Source organism: Pelodiscus sinensis, chromosome 4 (assembly GCF_049634645.1).
Source record: "Pelodiscus sinensis isolate JC-2024 chromosome 4, ASM4963464v1, whole genome shotgun sequence".
Taxonomy (NCBI): domain Eukaryota; kingdom Metazoa; phylum Chordata; order Testudines; family Trionychidae; genus Pelodiscus; species Pelodiscus sinensis.
Window position 1 is genome coordinate 103,565,039 of NC_134714.1, and position 22,437 is coordinate 103,587,475.

Here is a 22,437-nt window from a genome sequence, read left to right on the forward strand (position 1 = left end):
CCATAGGTGATGGCCAGTGGTGTTCTGTTATTTTCTTTGTTGAGCCTGTCTTATAGCAGGAGACTTCTAGGTATACGTCTGGCCCTGTCAATCTGTTTCCTCACTTCCTCAGGCAGGTAATGTAGTTTTAAGAATGCTTGGTGAAGATCTTGTAGGTGTTTGTCTCCATCTGAGAGGTTGGAGCAAATGCGGTTGTACCTTAGTGCTTGGCTGTAGACAATGGATGTGTCTGGGATGGAAGCTGGAAGCATGTAGGTAAGCATAATGGTCAGTAGGTTTTTGATATAGGGTAGTGTTTATTTGACCATCGCTTATTTGCACTGCAGTGTGCAGGAAGTGGATTTCTTGTGTAGACTGGTGCAGGCTGAGGTTGATGGTGAGGTGGAAACTGTTGAAATCATGGTGGAATTCTTCCAGAGCCTCCTGCCCATGGGTCCAGATGATGAAGATGTCATCCATCACATCAGCCACACCATCACAGGCTCATTCACCTGCACATCTACCAATGTGTTATATGCCATCATGTACCAGCAATGCTCCTCTGCCATATACATTGGCCAAACTGGACAGTCCCTACATAAAAGAATAAATGGACACAAATCAGGTATCAGAAATGGTAACACACAAAAACCTGTAGGAGAACACTTTGATCTCCCTGGACACACAATAGGTGATGTAAAAGTAGCCATCCTGCAACCAAAAAACTTCAAAAACAGACTTCAAAGAGAAACTGCAGAGCTACAATTCATTTGCAAATTTGACACTATCAATTTAGGATTTAAACAAAGACTGTGAATGGCTAGCCAACCACAAAAGCAGTTTCTCCTCTCTTAGGGTATGTCTAGACTACAGGCCTTTTTTCAAAAAAACTTCCCCTGCGTCTAGACTACTGTTGCGTTCTTTTGAAAGTAAATCAAAAGAATGCGGCAGTATTTTCGACCACGGAAAACCTTGTTTTACGAGGAAGAATGCCTTTTTTCGAAAGTGCTCTTTCAAAAAAAGGTGCTATGTAATGCAAACTGTACTTTTTTGAAAGAGAGCATCCAGACTGCCTGGGTGCTCTTTCGAAAAAGCAGCTTGCTTTTTCGAAAGTATTGGTTGTAGTCTAGACATACCCCAAGTATCTTTTGAAAAAGTCTCTTTGAAAAGAGGCTTGGAGTCTAGCCGTAACATTTTTGAAAACTGCTGCCTCTTTCTTTCGATTTACGGCGGTTTTTTCAACAGTGGTAAAATTCATTTTGTGTGGAAGACAGTGGAAGAGGTCATTCGAAAAAAGCCGTTCTTGAACGCAAACAGGTTTTTTTTTAAAGAGAGCATCCAGATTGCCTTGGGGGCTCTCTCTTGAAAAAGCACTCTTTTGAAAGTCGTGTGGCTTGGGGGCTCTCTCTTGAAAAAGCACTCTTTTGAAAGTCATGTGGCTATCTAGATGATCTCTTTTGAAAGAGGCTTTTTCAGAAGAGCTCTTTTGAAAAAGCTTCTTTCAAAAGAGGCTTGCAGTCTAGATGTATCCTTGGTGTTCACACCTCCATATCAGCTGCTAGAAGTGGGCCACATCTTCACTGACTGAACTGACCTCGTTTTCTTTGGCCTTCCTTGTGATTGGTACTCTTTTCTTTTCATGTGCCTGCATATTTATAACTGCCTCTGGAGTTTTCACTACATGCATCTGACGAAGTGGGTCTTTGCCCATGAAAGCTCATGCTCTAATGAATCTGTTACATCTATAAGGTGCCACAGGACTTCTCATTATTTCAAAATAATGCTAGTTATTTTGAAATAATGTTGCTGTGTAGATGTACCCTTAGGGATTGCTTCAGATTTAGGACTGCTCTAAATTATTCCAACTTCTTAGGGCCCTCTAGGCCCCATTACATTGACTGAAGATTGCTGCTGTGAAGCATAGTCCAGCCACATCCCCTACCTGCCACTTGGCCACATCTGTGTCTAGGGGGAGTATTGGGCAAAGGTGAAATTACAGCTTGCTCTCCAGCCCGTGAGTTTCCCCATATCCTGAAAACCCTCAGGTTTATATTTACATTGCATTACAGTGGTGGTGCAGAGGAGCTATAAAGTGGGCCAGGATTTGCAAGCACGCTTATCAGAAGTTTGTTCTTTGCAAAGACTTATGGGTGCATCTAGTTGCAGGGTTTGGGTTGTTTTTTTTTTTTTTTTTTAAAACAGCTGTGTTTCCAAAAAAACTTTATTTACATCCACACTGCTATTGCATTCTTTCGAAAGAAAATGGAAATAATGCAGAGGTTTTTCCAACATTGGTAAACCTCTTTCTATGAGGAAGAAGCCTATTTCCGAAAAAGCTCTTTCCAAAAAAGGCATTTGTGGATGGGGAAGAGGGATTTTTTTCGAAAGGAAAGGAAAAGCACAGGTGTCCTGGTGGCCACTCCATCCATAGTAATCACAGCTAAAATGTGAGATACCATCCATTCAGTGTGGACACTATCTTTTGAAAAAGCAGATTGCTTTTTTGATGCACTTTTGCATTGTGGACGCTCTCTTTCGGAAGAAGTTTTTTGGAAGATCTCTTCTGGAAAAGCTTCTTCCGAAAGAAGCCTGCAGTCTAGACCTACCCTACATGAGGGTAGTTGGATCTTTAGAGGAGCTACCTTATCTTTATCAATATCCCACACTTATAATTTAAAAATGAAAGCCCAGAATACCAGGCTCTGTATCTACTACCCAAGGAATTAAATTGATGTTGATGGCTTCCAACAAGCTCACACTGACATTTCCTTTTCAGCTGCTTGCAATATATTAACTCATCCCATTATTTCACAGTTGAGGAAACCTGATAATATGAGCCTCAGAATGTGAATTCAGAGAGCTCCTGAATCTTTGTATCAAAAAAATGAGACTCATCTCAGGGTTGTTTTGTGTTTCTTTGTTTTTGACAAGGAGGAAGCCTTGAAGAATGGGATTCAGTAGCACCAACACTGGGACCAAATGACAAGATTTATTGAGGAGATTTTGGTGTTTCCCTCTTCAACTAGGGCTAATATAAAGTGTATTCTGTTATTAATGGTGACCATACAGTTCCTTGACAGTATATTTTTAGTAAAAGAAGGGCTTATTCCTACATTCCTTGCATACCAAACTCATTGACTTCAATGGGGCTTCTGGATGTGTAGAGAATGTATATATCTTGAATCTCTAGGGTATAGTGAACTATATATTAATTATCAGAGGAGTAGCCGTGTTAGTCTGAATCTGCAAAAGCGGCGAGGAGTCCTGTGGCACCTTATAGACTTACTGAAGTGTAGTAAGCTTTCATGAGCAAAGACCCACTTCGTCAGATGCATGTAGTGGAAATTTCCAGAGGCAGGTATAAATATGCAGGCCAGAATCAGGCAGGAGATGATGAGGTGGATCCAATCAAGGAGGATGAGGCCCACTTCTAGTAGCTGATCTGGATGTGTGAATTCCAAGAGAGGAGAAGCTGCTTTTATAGGGTATGTCTACACTACCACCCTAGTTCGAACTAGGGTGATAATGTAGGCAACTGGAGTTGCAAATGAAGCCCGGGATTTGAATTTCCCAGGCTTCATTTGCATAAAGCCGGGCGCCGCCATTTTTAAATGTCCGCTAGTGCGGACTCCGTGCCGCACAGCTACAAATAGGAGAGTGACAGGAAGACGTCCTACTCATTATCCAGTGATGGCAGAGATTCCTTGTTTACAACTCCAGACTGAAAAGACAAATTGAGCAAGGAAAAGAGCATGGGATCAAGGGCTTCTTGCCAAAATATAGGCACTCATTCCAATGTGTGCTTGATTCTCAAGGAGCAAGCTACACATGGATTGGTTTAGCTTTGTTAAACAGTTGCTGTTCTATTGCCTGTCTTTAGCTGAGAAAGGGATGAACTGTGAGGCGGAGCAAAAATGGATGTTTCTCAATGTACCTAGAAGAGCTTTTGTGGGGAGAAGAGCACAGTGATGCCAGTCTACTCCTGTGTTTAATCTTGTTTTACTTTCATTCCTCTCAGCCACAGCCTGAAATTGTGTATATGGTCTCACTAGCCCTCCATACAGTGATATTAGCCATGCTTTTATTTAATTACTTTAGTTTTGCAACATCACACCATAATTCACTGCTCTTACTGGTGACCTTTCTGCTACAGATTTCACACGTATTGCCTGTGTTGGCTCTTAACATCAAGAACTTACTGTGCTATTTTTAGGGACAGCATTTGTAATAATTTAAAAAAACAGCTTCCGTATGATGAACATTCGAAGTGAAATAGTGGTTCTTACAGAGAAATAATGAAAAACATGTCAGAGAACCAATTTAGCATAAATAATAAACTGGGGGAAAGTGATATATTGTACAGCTTAAGCAAATAAATAATTTACAGAAAAAATTACTAGCCGTGGCAACATTATTATGCCAGATGATGCATCACAGAAGTTAATAGAGCACATGCTTCTTACTTGTGAAGTTATGAGCTCAGTTATTCTTGTTCTTGTTCAGGGTTGTCTCAACACTTCTTGTATAAGCCAAGCAATTGTTAACCACAACTGCATATTGAATGAAAGACTATTTTCTTTTAATTTGTTTTAAAATCCTGTAAGGTTAAAGCCTTCAGTGGACACATGAGGATATAACATATATAGCTGCAATGCAAGATGCCAAGTAAAAATTTCAAAGTGCCTTAGTCCCATTGAAAGTCAATGAACTTAGGCTTCTAAGGGATTGTCTACTCTTAGGCTACATCTAGACTGCAAGCCTCTTTCGAAAAAGAGTGTCTAGGCTACAACCAGTTCTTTTGAAAAAGCAAGCTGCTTTTTTGAAAGAGAGCACCCAGGCAGTCTGGATGCTCTCTTTCGAAAAAGGACAGTTTGCAGTACATAGCGCCTTTTTTCAAAAAAGCACTTTTGAAAAAAGGCGTTCTTCCTCGTAAAATGAGGTTTTCCGTGGTCGAAAAAACTGCCGCGTTCTTTTACTTTACTTTCGAAAGAACACGGCAGCAGTCTAGATGCAGGGGCAGTTTTTTTAAAAAAAAGCCACTTTAAAAAAAAAAAAAAACTGTAGTCTAGACACACCCTTAATGCTGTACTGGTGTAGTTGCAAAGCTGTGCTACTGTAATGACTCAGTGAAGACACTACCTACACCAGAGGTGGGCAATAATTTTTGGTGGGGGGGGGGGCACTCCAAGATTTTGGAAAGTGGCCAAGGGCCATACTTTTCTGTGGAGGGGGTACAGGTCTAGGATGAAGTTTGGGTGCAGTAAGGAACTGGGGTTCAGGAGACCAGTGTGAGGTCTGCAAGGGAGTTTGGGAGAGGGTTGTGACCTCGGTCAGGGAAGTAGGGGTGTAGGGTCAGAGAGGGGGCATGGGTACAGGAGAGAATTCTGGGTGCAGGAGAGGGGGTGCGAAGTCTGGGAGGGAGTGTGGGTGCAGGAGAGGATTCTCGCCTGGTAGAGGGGTGTGGGAGGGGCTACAGGGTCTGGGAGGGGGTTGTGACCAGGGGAAGGGGGGGTGCAGAGGGTTTGGATGGTGACCTGGGGGAGGGAGTCAGGGTGCAAGAGGGGCTGGGGTGCCAGAGGCAGACTCTGGCTGGGAGGTGCTTACCTAAACCTGCAGCACCCCCAAGGTAGTTTGGACTCTCTTCCTGCTGCAGCCCCAGATCACTGATGGCAGCTCCCTCCACATAGCTCTCAGCTCATGAAGGGGGGTAAAGCTTCTTGCTCTCCCATTCCACAGGCCAATCTCTCAACTCGCATTGGTTGGTTGTTCCCAGCCAATAAGAGCTGAAAGATTGGCTGGGGTTAGTTCCTATTGGCCGGTTGTTTCTGACCAATAGGAGCTGAGGATTGGGCCAGGGTTGAGGAGGTTGCACGAAGCCTCCCCCTCCCTACAGAGCATAGAGACACATGGATTGCGCTTTCAACCACAGTAGCTGTGTGCCTGAGGGTCCCGGTAGAGTTGTCCATGGGCTGGATCCAGTGGCTTGGCGGGCCAGACCCGGCCCCCAGGCTGCATTTTGCTCAGTCCTGACCTACACCCACAGAAGAGATTATCCCCTCAGTACAGGCACTCCAGCTCCCTAAGAGGAGATAGCTGAGTTAACAGAATTCTCTCAGTGACTTAATGCTATCTATACTAGAAGTTAGGTTAGTTTAACTGTGTTGCTCAGGGTTGTGGATTTCTTGGTACATACCATGCCTAATTCACTAAGGTGTTTCTGAAAATTTTATCCTGTATCTGGATTACTGCCAGTGTGCCTCAACCCTTCTTGAGAGGAAGCACCACTGACCATATGAAGGTAGGTCAGTGCCCGCTCATAGGGTATGTCTACACTACAAAGTTAATTTGAACTAACACACGTTAGTTCGAATTAACTTTGATAGGCGCTACACATACAAACTGCTAGTTTGAACTGAATTCGAACTAGCGGAGCGCTTAATTCGAACCAGGAAAACCTCATTCTACGAGGACTAACACCTAGTTCGAATTAAGTAGTTCGAATTAAGGGCTGTGTAGCCACTTAATTCGAACTAGTGGGAGGCTAGCCCTCCCCAGCTTGCCCTGGTGGCCACTCTGGGCACCACCAGGGAAACTCGTCTGCCCCCCTCCCGGCCCCGCAGCCCTTAAAAGAGCAAGGGCTGGCTACGGTGCCCGTGCCAGGTGCAAGCCTGCCAGCACCCAGCCAGCAGACCCTGCACCTTGCACAGGATAAGCCAGCCACCCGCTGTCACCCAGCCCTCCCCCTCTTCCCGGGACCAGGCTGGCGGCTCCCAGGAGCCTGCCCGGGGCCGCAAGAGGCAGGCACCCGCCTGGTCTAGTGCGGACATCGTGGACCTCATCCAGGTTTGGGGGGAAGCCTCCAACGTTCACGACCTCTGCGCTAGGCACAGGAAAGTGGCCGTCTAGGGCAGGATAGCTGCCATCCTGGCCACCAAAAGCCACATGCGAACCCAGGAGCAGGTTTGCATGAAAATCAAGGTGGTCAAGTGAGACCCCAACCCTGAGCCCTGATCTTAGAACATAAAAACATAAGAATGGCTGTACTGGGCCAGAACAAAGTCCATCTAGCCCAGTAGCCTGTCTGCCGACAGCGGCCAACACTAGGTACGCTGGAGGGGATGGACCAAAGACAACGACCAAGCCATTTGTCTCGTGCCATCCATCTCCAGCCTTCCACAAACAGAGGCCAGGGACACCATTCCTTCCCCCTGGCTAATACCACTCCATGGACCGAACCTCCATGACTTTATCTAACTTCTCTTTAAACTCTGTCATAGTTCTAGCCTTCACAGCCTACTGCAGCAAGGAGTTCCACAGGTTGACTATTTGCTTTGTGAAGAAGAACTTTCTGTTATTTGTTTGAAGCCTGCTACCCATTCATTTCATTTGGTGTCCTCTAGTCCTTATATTATGGGAACTAATGAAGAACTTTTCTTTATGCACCCTCTCCACACCACTCATGCTTTTATAGACCTCTATCATATCCCCCCTCAGTCTCCTCTTTTCTAAGCTGAAAAGTCCCAGTCTCTTTAGCCTCTCTTCATATGGGACCTGTTCCAAACCCCTGATCATTTTAGTTGCCCTCCCCTCTCTTTTCCCCTCTCCCAACTCCTTTTCCCAGTCTCCCCCAGTTTTGTTAAATAAAGAGCATTTCTATTTTTGACCACACATGTCCTTTATTTTGTACATCAGGAAGCGGGGCTAGGGATGTGTGAATGGAAGGAGGTGAGGGAGGAATGGGGTACGAGCCCCCGATGAAGAGGACTGGGGTGGCTCTGCGGGCTCCTCGGGGTGGAAACTCTCCTGCAGCCCCCCGATTGACCCCCCGGATGGCAGCCTGCGGCAAGTGCAGCCGGGCAGGTGTACTCTTTCTATTCTGTCTAATACCAAACACAGCAAAGTTGTGATCCATAGCTACGGCTGCTACGTGCTATCACCATAAATCTAACATGCAAGAAAAGAATTAGTTTTATTTTTGTAACTTCTTTTGTTCAGTGGCTTCATGCTGGAAATTAGTTTTTAAAAGATTGCTAATGTTAGTATAAAAAGCTGATACTAACTATGGATAAAGGGGCTTCATAAATGCAGTATTAACGTAACTTCCAATAAAAACACCAGGGCTATGTCTACACTGGCCCCTTTTTTGGAAGGGGCATGCTAATTTTGAAAGTGGGAATAGGGAAATCCGCGGGGGATTTAAATATCCCCCGCGGATTTAAATAAACAGGTCCGCCGCTTTTTTTCCGGCTTGGGGAAAAGCCGGAAAAAAAGCATCTAGACTGGCCCGATCCTCCGGAATAAAGCCCTATTCTGGAGGATCTCTTATTCCTACTTTGAAGTAGGAATAAGAGAAGTAGGAATAAGAGATCCTCCGGAATAGGGCTTTATTCCGGAGGATCGGGCCAGTCTAGACGCTTTTTTTCCGGCTTTTCCCCAAGCCGGAAAAAAAGCGGCGGACATGTTTATTTAAATCTGCGGGGGATATTTAAATCCCCCGCGGATTTCCCTATTCCCACTTTCAAAATTAGAATGCCCCTTCCGAAAAAGGGGCCAGTGTAGACGTAGCCCAGTTCATGGAGTAGCTGGAGTAGTATAACAATTCTGCAATTTTTGCCATCCAGAATTTGAAAAGTAAACCATGCAGTTATCAGCTATGAGCGGAAAGTCTGGTTGTATGATAAATAGCAATAGTTTCTATCAGACTGTTATGAACAATGAAGCTTTTAGGTGGTCTATAGGTTACTTACTCAAAATTCTATCTCACCAACCCTCCACCATAGACTCAATGTATGTAGAGAGTGAGGGTGAGTGTGTAGCTGTGGGAGGATGCTTTCCTGTATGGATAGACAGATGTGCTAGTCCTCCTCCAGCTACCATGCTAAAAATAGTGCTGTAGCTGCAGGGTGGCACAGGCAAGCCAATTGAGTACAATTCAACCTAACCTACAGGGTATGTGCTCCATCCGTGGACACTCACTGCTGTTTTTGGCATTATAGTCTATGCAGAGGTAGTACATTTCTAGGGCTGAACTGCAGGAAACACCTTCCCAACTTCTGTGTGACATACCCTGAGCAGGTGAGGGGGGAGCAGAGACACTGCAAAAGAATTCTGTGGAGGGATTACACTTACCGGGTGATGCTTCTCAGTTACGGTTAACCAGCAGGGGTTGAAGTAGTCTCTGCCTGTGGCAGGCCTGGCCTGGCCAGAACAGCACACTGTGGATGGCGGGGGGCACTCCAGCTCCAGCCCCAGCCCCACCCCTCCTTGCCAACACTGGTTTAAGTTGTTAATCAATTAACATAACTTTTAAACAAACCCCAAACAAAATCATAACAAAAATATTGTGTTAAAAATGGTGTGGGAGTTTCATTGAATTAAGTCACTTAGAATCATAGATCTGGAAGAGCCCTCAGGAGGTCATCATGTCCAGCCCCCTACCCAAGGCAGGATCAATCTATTTCTATTTCTTTTAATAAGATTGGTTGTATTTGAAACAGAAGCTTTTTGTTAAGAATTGTGCAGGGGGCATTGTAGTACTAAGAAGGAACCATCTTGTTGTAAGATACATGCTGGCTCTTACTGACACTTTCTGACCTCAAGTTTCCCTGTAGTGTGCCATGTAGCCAGCTAAAGTCAGACTGGGGAGAATATTGCTAGCTACGGTATAATAAAAAAATACAAGTGGAAGGCGAATTTCTGTCTTTGGAGCTGCAGTTAAGGAGGTCAGAAGTAGCAGTGGTGAAATTCATCATGGAGGTTAGCAAGAGAACTAATAACCATAGCCCAGAAATAGGGTTGCCAGGTGTTCAGTTTTGAACCGGACAGTCCAGTATTTGAGCTTTCTGTTCGGGAAACAAATTGAGAAAATATAAATGTCCGTTATTTTCTAAATAAGATGCAATGTAGATTGTGATGTAATGTCAGGTGTGTCCACTATTTTCATTGAAACCATCTGGCAACCCTAACCAGAAAGCAGTGCAAGATAAACATGTTGTAGGTCAGTGATTGGTTACAAAATAGATGAGCTTCTTCTGATGGACACTCCAGCATGTGATCAGACCCAGGCAAGATTGTGTGTGGCTATTGGACCACCTTGCCTCAGTAACACAGCTGGATATTGTCCATCTAGTTTATGGTGCTTTTAAGAGACCTATCACCACAGTAGCTAAATGCCAACATGACAAGCTGCTAATAATAACTGCAATGGCTACAAATACCGGTTCCTTTTACAGGGCATAGGCAAGTTCAAGTAGATAAGGCCTGTGTTAACATCCATAGCAAATTGCTGCAGACTAATGTAGGTCCCCTTCCCATAGGAAACACAGAATCATAGAACACTAGAACAGGAAGGAATCTGGTGAGGTCATTGAGTCCAGTCCCCTGCCCTCATGGCAGAACCAAGCACCATCCAGATCATCCCTGATAGATGTCATATGAGACAATGAACTGATGTACCTAACTGACTGATATCTGAGCAGAGAGATGTGTCTAAATTAATAGCTCATCGGGTAGTATAAATGTATTGTTTCACTTCCAGGTCTTTGCTTCCCATGGCCATTTCAGCAACTTCAGAAGTAGTAACCTTTTATATTTCTAAGAGTGAGGATTGAATATAAGATTTAAGGACAAATTCTGTCTTCAAAGACATAGATCAGTGCACATTGACTACTCCGAAGTGGTTTATTTATTGTTAGGGACTACTTTAAAGTCCTCTGTTATTATCTGAGTACTTTCAGGCAAACAAAGGGAGGCAGATGTTGCCATTAGAAATTTATGCTCATGTCCAATTGAATTCAATAACCAATGAATTTTTTACTAGCATCATTATTTTTCTCTTATTCTCACAGTGAAATGAAGTGGTCACTCTAGGTATGTCTACACTAGCCCCCTGGTTCGAACTAGGGTGGCTAATGTAGGCATTCGAACTTGCAAATGAAGCCCGGGATTTAAATATCCCAGGCTTCATTTGCATGTTCCTGGGCAGGTACCATTTTTAAATCCCCTTAGTTCGAACTGACTGCCCACCGCTACACGTGGCAGTCAGAAGTTAATCCGAACTAAGTCCTTAGTTCAGATTAACTGTTACACCTCATTGCAGGAGGAGTAACAGTTAATCTGAACTAGGGACTTATTTATTTAAATCCCAGGCTTCATTTGCAAGTTTGAATGCCTACATTAGCCACCCTAGTTCGAACTAGGGGGCTAGTGTAGACATACCCTCAGTGTTTGAAAAACAGTCAAGTGCTTTGTGAGAATTTTGAAAACCATTTTTATCTTCAGAGCTATCCAGTAGCTCAAGAGTCTTGTTCCTAACTTTTTGATGGCTGAATGCTGTTTGAATTACAAAATAGCAAGAGATTAATGAATCTTCTCAGGAAATACTCTTTCGGCAATGTTAGAGATGAAAAACAGAAAAGCAAGAACAGTGTTTGGTTACTTGGGATAAAGTTGTATGGAAAAGGAACTTTATGGTATCTACAAGTCTGTGCATGTACATCTGTCTATTACCCCAAATTTAATCCTTTTATTTATTACTTCTTTATTGGACTACTTTTTAACTCTCAAGAGATGCTTTGAGTAGATCATATTTTGTCAGCCATATGTTTGAAAGTATAATGCATGAATATAACATTTTGAAACCTTCAGAGGCAGTGTGACAGGGTGAAGCAACCCCGTCACCAGCGACAGCCCGGGGTGCTGGTTGTGGGTGGGGAAGCCGCTGGGTGGGCCGCGGCAACGCCGGGGCGCCAGCAGCTGAGTGACGCAGGGGCAGAGACGCGAGCGGGTGACGGGGCAGCCGGACAGCTGGAGGGTGGGAGTAGCGGCGGACAGCGGCGCACGCTGATGACGTCAACTGATGTCACCAGCATGACAGGAGCAAGCAGGGTGGGGCACCCGGAAGCAGAGGGGGAAGGGCAGCATGCAGGAGATAAAGACATGGCCGGGGAAGGTGAGAGGGAGGAAGGAGAGACCGAGGAGAGAAGCAAGGTAACGGAGTCAACGGGGAAAGAGAGGGAAGGGCTAGAGGAAACCCCGGACGGAGCTGGGGAGAGAGAGGAGAACGGCTAAGACCGTTGGCGAGGTTGAGAGAGCCCAGGGAGGGTCATGGAGCCCATGAGCAGGTGAGTTTAGGGGCAAGCCCCCACCTGCTTCCATCAGGAGCCGAGCTCCTGGTGTCAGGGTCCTGGGCTGGGGTCTGGGAGTGAGGGAGGGCCCAGACCCCCACCCCGCAAGCAGGGAGGCGTGGCCGTGTAACGAGTGACGTCGGAGCACTACAGATAAAGGCGCATGGGACAAACTGATTCCCTTGAGACAGGGGCCCATTTGATAGGCAGTGTAGCCAAATTGGAGAAATCCAGATTAGCACAACCTTTTTCTTTAAATGTTAGGACGGAGAAGGAAGAGAGGAGTCAATCTTCATGTATAACTTCAAAAATGTCAACTTCTTGCAGTGTGAATTGTTCATATTTGCTTTTCGCCTTTTGAAGACTAACCCTTGGTATTCTCAGTGGAATTTTCTGTCTTGAATGTGTTGATTAAGGTATCTGCACAAAGATTAGAAGAATGTGATACTTCTGTAGGTCAGGGTGTTAGTTTTCTAACTGATAAAAATAACTCAAAATATTTGCAGTGTTTCCCAACTTGGAGGCAGACCTCCATTGCTGAAATTCGTATTAGTCTGTTTAGGGGAGGAGAGATGTGGAAGAGAAGAGGACCTAAAGGCATGGAGGATACATAATGCCCTGTCTCTAAAGTGGAGAATCAAGGGAATGAGACACACAGTACTCAATCTCTTCACAAGGTTTTAAGTAATGTGGCTAGTAGTGAAGCCAGTTTCTTACTGATTGAAGGGGGACATGATAGCAGTTTTCAGGTATCTAAAAGAGTGTCATAAGGAGGAGGGAGAAAACTTGTTCATCTTGGACTCTGAGGATAGAACAAGAAGCAATGGGCTTAAACTACAGCAAGGGAGGTTTAGGTTGGACATTAGGAAAAAGTTCCTGTCAGCATGGTCAAACGCTGGAATAAATTGCCCAGGGAGGTTGTGGAATCTCCATCCCTAGAGATATTTAAGAGTAGGTTAGATAAATGTCTATCAGGGATGGTCTAGTCAGTACTTGGTCCTGTCATGAGAACAGGGGACTGAACTCGATGACCTCTTGAGGTCCCTTCCAGTCCAAGTATTCTATGATTTTGTGATTACCACCTGAATACTGTTTTCCTGCATGTTTGTGAATGAGCTGTTTAATTTAGTCTAGTTCCAGTGCACATGAAGATGTCCATGTCACAAAAATCCACCCTTCAAGTAATTGATAATATTTTTCTGCAGCAGAGGTAGAAGTCTAGAAATCGAAGTACTCTCTCAGAATTAGAGATGATTCTTCTGGTCAAGGTTGAGGTACATCAACAAGACACTATGGGAGAAACTTGGCTTGATATTGCTGTTTCTGTGCGTAACCTTTTGGTACATATAAGACTATAGCCTACAGAGCTGTATCTGACACCTTTCACTTACATCATGCCAATTTATGCCCTTAATGTTCTGCTCAGCAATGATCCGAGTGAAGGATTTGGCCCTTAAAATTCGTCTTTTCAGGTTGCTATTGGGATTTTTAAAAGCAGATGCCTGTTTACATTACTTTTCTTAGATGTCTTCCTATGTCTTTCATGATTTTTCATTCCTGCCTTTTTTGCTGTCATAACCCTGAAGCTCTGCTGTCTTAGTTCTGCACATTTAAATGTAATGGACATTCCATGTATACAAAGCTATCACATTTTGCCTGTTTGGCTGGGAGAGTCTTAAAAACGTTTGTGTTGATATCTGTGGCTAAGGAAACTCCAAGGACTATTGAAATAACTTTGCCACGTGAATAAGAAAATAGCATATCTCTAGGAAACCCTCCTGTTCATAGACACTTGATAAACTGTCACAAATTCTGGTCGCGATCTTATCTTTCAGTTGCTAGTTAAGACTGATTCACCATCAGTTCCCATTGGCTTGAGAAAAGAATTCTGTGGGCTGAGTTATCTTCATAATTTTATAATTAATCCGATTATAATTAATCCGATTATTTGTATGAGTAGAAACTAGTGAGGATCAGTGAGTTGTGGTCAAGAAACAACCTTTGGCTATGATCCTTGGACTGAAAGTTAAAAATTAACTTGCCTATCTCAATTTAGTAGGATCTTCAGGTGACACATTTGCCATTAAGATGAATTTGTTGACCTTTCCTAATGAAATGTCATTGCAAAGTCATATTTGATTATGGGATCTGTATTCTGTTTTGATATCACCTTGATCAGGTCTGTTAGAGCGGTTTTCTCGTTTGACTGGGGCTTAGCATGTCTTTCATCCTTGAAGTGAAATGGAGCTGATCTCAGCACTCAAACGGTAACAAGCTACTGTGACAGATTAAGAAACACTATATATTTACAGAGATTGGATGCTAATGCAAGTAACCAGCCCTTCATTAGTCTCTAGTCAGAGTTATCAGAGAAAAAAACAAGGGCTTCCCATAGAGAGCTAACAATTTAATCTTCTCAATTTATGTTAAAAAAAAAAATAAAAGAATTGGCTTCCTGATACAAGGCAAGAGTTATGATCCCGGGTGGTAGGGAGTGTCATTTTACATAAGCTATTTCTCTTTGTACATTTCTATCTTGCTGCCTGCAGTTGTCTTTGGGTCTGTGGGTGATTGTGTAGGAGTCGAGCTGGTCATTGTACCATCTCTGGAGGCAGAGCTGATGAATCTATTGCACAACAGAGACATCAGAAGACTCCATTCAAATTTTCTGGAAAGATACTTTCTGACTTGCATTTATGAAGAGCTATAGTTTGTGAATGCAACTATATTAAACTGAGATTTGCTGTTTAGCTGGGTACATGTTAAAGTCTCTAGGGAGGCTGTTCATAAAGGGTACGTCTACACTTGCTCCCTAGTTTGAGCTAGGGATGCAAATGTAGGTGACCGAAATTGCAAATGAAGTGGGGATTTAAATATCCCGTGCTTCATTAGCATGATCTCGCCGACGCGTTACACTGCTCAACAGCTGATTCGAACCAGGAAGTGCGCACCCCTTGGTTTGAACTAACATTACTCCTCAAAAAATCATTAAACTGTATGCACTTCTAGAAAAATAGCAACCTTTTTCGGTATCCCTTTCCTTTGTCAATCAATAGTTAACTATGACAAATGAAGGGCTGGTGAGGTACTCCTTCATTCTTACTGAGCTTAATAGAATAGGAAAATATTTAAGCAGGGTTGTCAGGTAAGAATTTTAGCTTTGTATGGTCCCTGAGAATATACATGTATCACTGAGTGGATTCACCAAATGGTCTATTGCAAATAGTCTTATAAATTCTGCTAGAAAGACTGTATGGGCAGTTAGATTGGGTGGGGGGAGGGAGAATGCTGTGTCATTAATTATGATACAGTTCTGTTTAGATGCAATATTATATGGTGACAAAAATATTACTTAGTGAATGTTCTGGGATGGAAAGGTTGGGTGGCTGAAGAAAGTTGAAGGCTGCAGTAAATGGAAATCATATGTTCTATATGGGGTTTTGTTTTCTGAGCAAAGAAAGCTGCGTTACGAAAGCTCCTGCTCTGGAAATGTCTAGTTGCTGTTTTGAATTAAAGATTTAAATATCTTTCTCTTTATTTTATAGAGGCCCCACCAAAGCTGGAAGAAAATCCTGCAGAAGCTTTCACTGACTCATCTCTCTTTGCACACTGGGGCCAGGACCTCAGTCCTGAAAACAGGCGCATTGCCCTTAAACAATTCCAGTATTATGGCTACAATGCTTACTTGAGTGACCGCCTACCATTGGATAGGCAACTACCTGACCTTAGGCCTAATGGGTAAGTGCTTTAAATTGTACCTGAAATGTCTTAGGAGATTTCCTAACTCTTACAGCAAGCTCATACTTTTTAAATAGAAATATTATGAAACATTTGCCAATGCCTGGGTTACCCAGGATGTACTGAAGGAGAGGTTTTATTAAACATATGCTGAGTTTTTCAAAAGTGCCCAAGAAAATTAGACACAAATTTCCACTGTCAGTCAGTCCAGAATCTAGAAATTACAAATGTTTACCTGAGATCTGTTACAGTGGCAACATAAAAGATGTCAAGGCAGTGCAATTGTAGTTTTAATTCATTAAGTATCTTTATAAACAATCTGTTTCTTTTTAATTTTAAATTAATTTTGAAAAAAAATCTATGACTAACAAGTTGCCCTTGCTAGCATAGAAGCATGTCTGTGCTTTTATTCTTATGAAATGATGCTCCTCAAGGATTTCAGTTTCATTTTTTATAAGGGCAACTAAAATGATTAGGGGTTTGGAATGGATCCCATATGAAGAGAGGCTAAAGAGACTGGGACTTTTCAGTTTAGAAAAGAGGAGACTGATGGGGGAGATGATAGAGGTATATACATGAGTGGTGTGGAGAGGGTGAATAAAGACAAGTTATTTACTTGTTCCCATAATATAAGAACTAGAGGACACCAAATGAAAAATGGGTAGCAGGTTTAAAACTAATAAAAGAAAGTTTTTCTTCACACAGCACACAGTCAACCTGTGGAACTCCTTGCCAGAGGAGGCAGTGAAGGCTAAGACTATAACAGAGTTTTAAAAAGAGCTATATAAATTCATGGAGGTTAGGTCCATAAAAGGCTATTAGCCAGGGGGTAAGGAATGGTGCCCCTGGCCTCTGTTTGTCAAAGGCTGGGAGATGGATGGCAGGAGACAAATTGGTTGATCATTGTCTTCGGTCCACCCCCTCTGGGGCACCTGGCATTGGCTGCTGTTGGCAGACAGGGTACTGGGCTAGATGGACCTTTGATCTGACCCAGTATGGCCATTCTTATGTTCTTATGTTATGTTCTCTCTATAAACAATTAAAAAGTTAGGGTGTGTTAACATTGCTATGGCTAAGAAAATATTATTATGGTGGAGATTTTTCTCAGTTACAAGGAATTGTGTTTGCAATTTCCACAATAGTTTTGATCCTCAGTGAACACAGTCAAAACATTGGGATTTAAGATATAACTCTGGATTCCTGACTAAAAAATAATGAATGGTCTAAAAAAGATAAAATGAACAGATGTTTCTTATCTTTCTCCTAATATAAGAACAAGGGGATAATCAATTAAATGTGGTAAATGTGGCCTGAAAACAACATATTCCCTTTTATCAGTAACATACAGGTACTTTGTGGAATTATGACTTGATCTGAGGAAGTGGGTCTGGCCCACGAAAGCTCATCATCTAATAAACCATCTTGTTAGTCTTTAAAGTGCTACATAGTCCTGTATTTTGTTTCAGCTACACCAGACTAACACGGCTACATTTCTATCACTTTTGTGGAATTATGTGACACAAGATATCATTGAGGACAAGAACATAACAGGATTCCAAAACAGAATTGTACATTTATATAGATGACTGAAATATCAGAGTTATCATAGTCAATATTTAAAAGAGCATTTTGAAAAGGCTATAAAGGCTTATAGAAGGGTAGGACTGGAAAGGATTTCAATAGGTCAGCTAGTCCAGGGGTTCTCAACCTTCTCCTTTCTGAGGCCCCCTCAACATGCTATTAAAAACTCCAGGGCCCAATGGGGAAGGTGCAGGCCTTGAGGAAGGAGCCTTGGGAACAGGTGTAGTTTGACTTCTAGTGCGGGGTGAGGGTGTTCAGAGCCAGCAGGGCTCAAGTCAGCTCTGCACAGAGGGTCCAGGGAAGGAGAGCCACCTTCACCCCGACTCACCTCAGCAGCCACCAAGCCATTCTGAGGGAGAGGCACAGTGAAAAATTATACAGGCAGTCCCCGGGTTACATACAAGATAGGGACTATAGGTTTGTTCTTAAGTTGAATTTGTATGTAAGTCGGAACTGGTACATATTGTAGGGGAAACTCTAGCCAAACATTTCTCCAGAGCTCAGTTTTATTCTCCCACACCTCACTTCCCTCAGTCCTTTATTCTCAAGCTGAGGTGTCTGCTGAGAAAAGCTGCTCCGCGTCTCCCTGGCCTGCTGGGGGGGGGGAGGAGGTGCTAGCTTCGCGTCTCCTTGGTCTGCTGGGGGGAAGCAGCTAGTGCGGGGTTGCCTCACCCCGTTTGTAAGTAGGGATCCGATGTAAGTCGGATCCATGTAACCCGGGGATTGCCTGTAATTCAAAGGTGTGTGTGGGGAGAGAGGGGGATAACTCAAAAAGTTTGAAAATGGCTTGGTGTGCAGGGAGGTGGTAGTAAGGGTCTATTTGCAGGCAGGGTGCTTTTATTAGCTGCCTCTGTGAGAGAAAGGGGTCTGGGAGCTGAGGAGCAGCTTCAGCCACCAACAGGAGACACCAACAGGAGACAAGGTAATGCTATCACTATGTGCTCCATGGTACCAGCCAGAGCAGCAGCTGCTGTCCCACACTGAGTGGCTCCAGCTTCCCAATCCTGCATCCAACCTGTCTAGAGGGTACGGAGAAGGTATAGTGGTATTAGAAGGGTGCAGTTGGTGGGGGGGGAGGGACAATGCCCTCTATGTCCACAACTATGTTCATCAGCTCAGGGCTTCTGCTCCACAGAGATCACCAGGCTCAGGGTTCTGGGACTTAGCCTTGGACCTCTCAGTTTCGTCCCGCAGAGGGTGCCTCAGATTGGGTTTGAGCCTCAGCTCCTGACTTCAGTTCACGTGGAGTCCTGGGGTTTTGGCTCTGAGTTTCAGCTGTTCTTCTTTGCTTCAGGGGCCTGGAGAAAAAGAGTTTTCTTTGTTTCACAAATGTGCTTCAAGGTAGGACTAAGTAACAGCTACTAGATCATTCCTGACAAGTATTTGCCTGGCGTAAAGCTTTTATATGTTGGGAGGGATCTGTCCCTGGAAATGTATTACCCATAACCATAATCATCCACCTCAGTGGTTTTTGCACCTTCCTTAAAGCCGATGATATTGGCCACTGTCAGAGACTGGATACTGGACAGTGGTTCTGAGCCTATTCCATTCTATTGCTCTGTTCTTTTGTAGTGGGCACCATTAAATAAATCAATACGTACTATGCAGTGGTATTTGCCATAGGCCAGTATTTATTCTAGATACTGAGAAAAAGAATACTAGAAATAATACTGAAAATGTAATTACTATAAGTGATAAAATTGAATTTTTGTAATGGGATCCACTGTAGTTGCCTGACAATATGTAACATCCAGGCTGGATACCTTTTCAAACATATGGACCACTCCTCAATCTATTAAAATTTTATGGAACTCCACAAATTATCCATTTTTGCTAGCGGCCCAAATAAACCCTTCCCACCACTCTAATAGCTTTTGAATGGTTAGCGCAGGGTGATATTCAAAAAAAGAGAAAAAATGGTAAAAAGTGACTGACCCGTTGTTGAACAGACTCAAGAGGACAGTCACAGCCTGTCAGCTTCAGCGTGGGCTCAGGGACATACAGACTGCAGGGCATAGAGCTTCTCAGGTCCCATTGGCTGCTGTTTGCTCGTGCTGCTTCCTCAGCTCCTGTCCCCTCTGTCTCCTGCCCATCCCCTGCATGTCTCTCACTTACCAGCCAAACATGAGAAGCCTGTATGCCATGCAAGCACTTTACCCATGCTCCCTTAGCTTCCAGAGAATGGAATCAAAAGCATGCCATGTCCCGGCATGCATGTTCGCTCCCTCCCCCCTGCGCTCTAGGGATGGGGAGAAGAAAAAGAAAAGTAAGGGTCAGGCCCACCATGGAAAATTGACAGTGGAAAATGTCAGTGGCGAACAAGTAGACCCAAAGCTTGTACATTTTTGACACATTAAAAATAGTTACTCTTCTCTTGAAAGAAAATATATAGCCCAAGATTGTCTCTGTCTGTCTTTTGGCTTTGCTGGTAACTGAGATAACAACCATCAGAACTGGAACTTCTATGCAAACTTGATTCTATCCAACTGGGAGTGTCTAGCTCACTATGAAAAGTAGTTTTCCTTCTTTTGTTATTTGCATCTTCTCATCAACTATTGCAAATGGGCCACATCCATCCTGATTCAATTGACTAACAGTGACCCTCTGCAGAATAATGCAACACTTCCATCTTTGCACGTATACATGTCCCTTACAAACTGAAATTTCCATTTCATGCATCTGACAAAGTGAATTCCAGACCATGAAAGCTTATGCCCAGATAAATCAGCTAGGGTATGTCTACACTACCCCACTAGTTCGAACTAGCGGGGTAATGTATGCATACCGAACTTGCTAATGAAGCCCGGGATTTGAATTTCCCGGGCTTCATTAGCATAAAGCCGGCGCCGCCATTTTTAAAAGCCGGCTAGTGCAAACCCCGTGCCGCGCGTCTACACGCGGCACGGGGTTCGCACTAGCCGGCTTTTAAAAATGGCGGCACCGGCTTTATGCTAATGAAGCCCGGGAAATTCAAATCCCGGGCTTCATTAGCAAGTTCGGTATGCATACATTACCCCGCTAGTTCGAACTAGCGGGGTAGTGTAGACATACCCCTAGTCTTTAAGTTGCCTTGGGGCTTCTTGTTTTTGCTGAAACAGACTAACACAGAAACTTGTAACCATCAGACAGAAACTTTTCTCCTTAAACTACGCTCTTCTTATATTCTTACAAGGCCTTTCTATACAAGACCTTAATTTAATCCATTGCTTGAACTCCTTTAATACCAGGCTAGTATGAATGTCTGCTCTTTCAAATGGCGTTTAAATAGTTGATTTAATAGTTGAGAATCTCCACCAGAGAGGAGCTCTACAGCCATATGTAGGATCTTAAAGTCAGCAACTGTGCTGAACATTCCGGCACATATAATATACACGATTTTGAAAAGCACTGTTATGTTTTCTAGACTCAGTTTCTGACTACATTTCAGTGTATAACTACTATGGCAATAAGGCTATGTCTACATTATGAGGAAGATCACCGCTGCCGTGGTTAAACTTCCGGCATTCCATTTAGCAGATCTAGTGAAGACCCTCTAATTTAAACTGAGAGGGTGCCTCCATTGATGCTGGTACTCCTGCTCCTCATGAGGAGTAAGGGAAGCCTGTGGAAGCATTTGCTCCCAGCAATCTCCTGCTGTGCGGTCAGTGATTTAAGAAAGGTCGACTCCAGCTTTGTAATGAATGAGTCTGGATCTGGAGTTGTGTATCCTAAATCTACCTTCCCTTTTAGTGTAGATGTGCCCTTAGAGGTCTGAGTTGCAATTATTTGGGCTGGATTTTGTGAATCAAAGATGTTTAAAGCTGTAAAAAATGGGCCAGTCTTGGGGTCCTTACTTCTTTAGGCAAAACTAGTCAATTTGAATGGTGAGAATGATTGAACAAATAGAATAGGCCATAGGAAGTAGCCATTGCCCCACCTCAGAGTAAGGCTTACGTGCAACTTATGTTGCCTTGTGCTCCTCTGTACAGGAGTGAATTTCACCTCTTGAAACTGCATGCTTTCCTTTTGGGTGACACACTTTGTACTGTGTGTTTCTAAAGCGGTAGCATGATGGGACCCCAAGTCTCATTGAGAACTGTAGGTGCTGTTGTAATACAAAGGATGATATCTGTGCTAATGTCTATAGACTGCCCAACCCTCCTGAAGTGGTGGTACCATACTGCAGTGGTTCCCTGTGGAGTGCCCCCTTATCTACAGCACTTACTACACAGCACAAGTAATACTGAGGGGATTCTGTCATGGCTTTCTCTTCTGGTGCCTCCCAGCAGTTATTTTCTGCTGCTGGAATCTCAGTGCTGAGCTGTTTACATCTCTGCCTCCAACTGCCATCTGGCAGCCAGCATTGTATTTATATTTGCCAGAAAATACCATTGGCAACACCATTTTGAAAAACGCAGTGCCAGCCTGACTCTGTGCAGAAATGGGATAACACATTGGGCTAGCTTCAGCTCCACTGTGCAATTTTTTTTAAGTAGGGAAGGCAGCACATGTGAAGCTTTCTCCATGTAAAATGTTGAACAAGAAAGATATTATTGGAAATTAGGCTATTAAGGGATCCCAGAGCAGCTCACCAAGTCGTCTTTTGGCCAGATGCAGAATTATGCTTCTATTTTGCTGGTTGGGAACTTTTTTTTTGTTTTGTTTCCTGATCCCTGAAGCACATCTATGAAACAAAGATAACTGTGTTCATCTTTGCTTGTGAGGGGCTGTGAATGGAGAAAAAAGGTGCACAGTGGGTCCACAGTGAAGAAAGTGTTCCACAGAATTTTTTTTATTGGTGGCATAACCAGGAGAGCTGTCCAGCACCTGGGGACTCAGGGGTTAACTAATATCTTCAGCACCGAGGCAGATATCAAGTGGTCAGCCAATAACAATGCAGGTAGGAATTTCGAAGTGGGAAAGAGGAGTTTTTATCTTTCCCTCCTTTGTCTGAAAAGCAGAGTTGTTTCTTCCAAGAATGAAGGAGATGGGAGGCCCGTCTCTCTACCAGAACAGACTTCTTACAATGTGTAAG

The 22,437-nt window shown here is 43.6% G+C and overlaps 1 protein-coding gene across 11 annotated transcripts in view; it reads left to right on the forward strand.

The window, feature by feature from the left end:
• GALNT18 (polypeptide N-acetylgalactosaminyltransferase 18) overlaps positions 1-22,437 on the forward strand; it is a 938,084-nt gene that overhangs the window by 285,637 nt on the left and 630,010 nt on the right. For all 11 annotated transcript variants that reach the window (XR_012903608.1, XR_012903609.1, XM_075927905.1 and 8 more), the window contains one exon: positions 15,650-15,842. Coding sequence is in view for 9 of the 11 variants with exons in the window: in XM_075927905.1 (XP_075784020.1) it covers positions 15,650-15,842 (193 nt within the window). In the remaining 2 variants the exon portion in view is untranslated. The remainder of the gene's footprint in view (positions 1-15,649; positions 15,843-22,437) is intronic.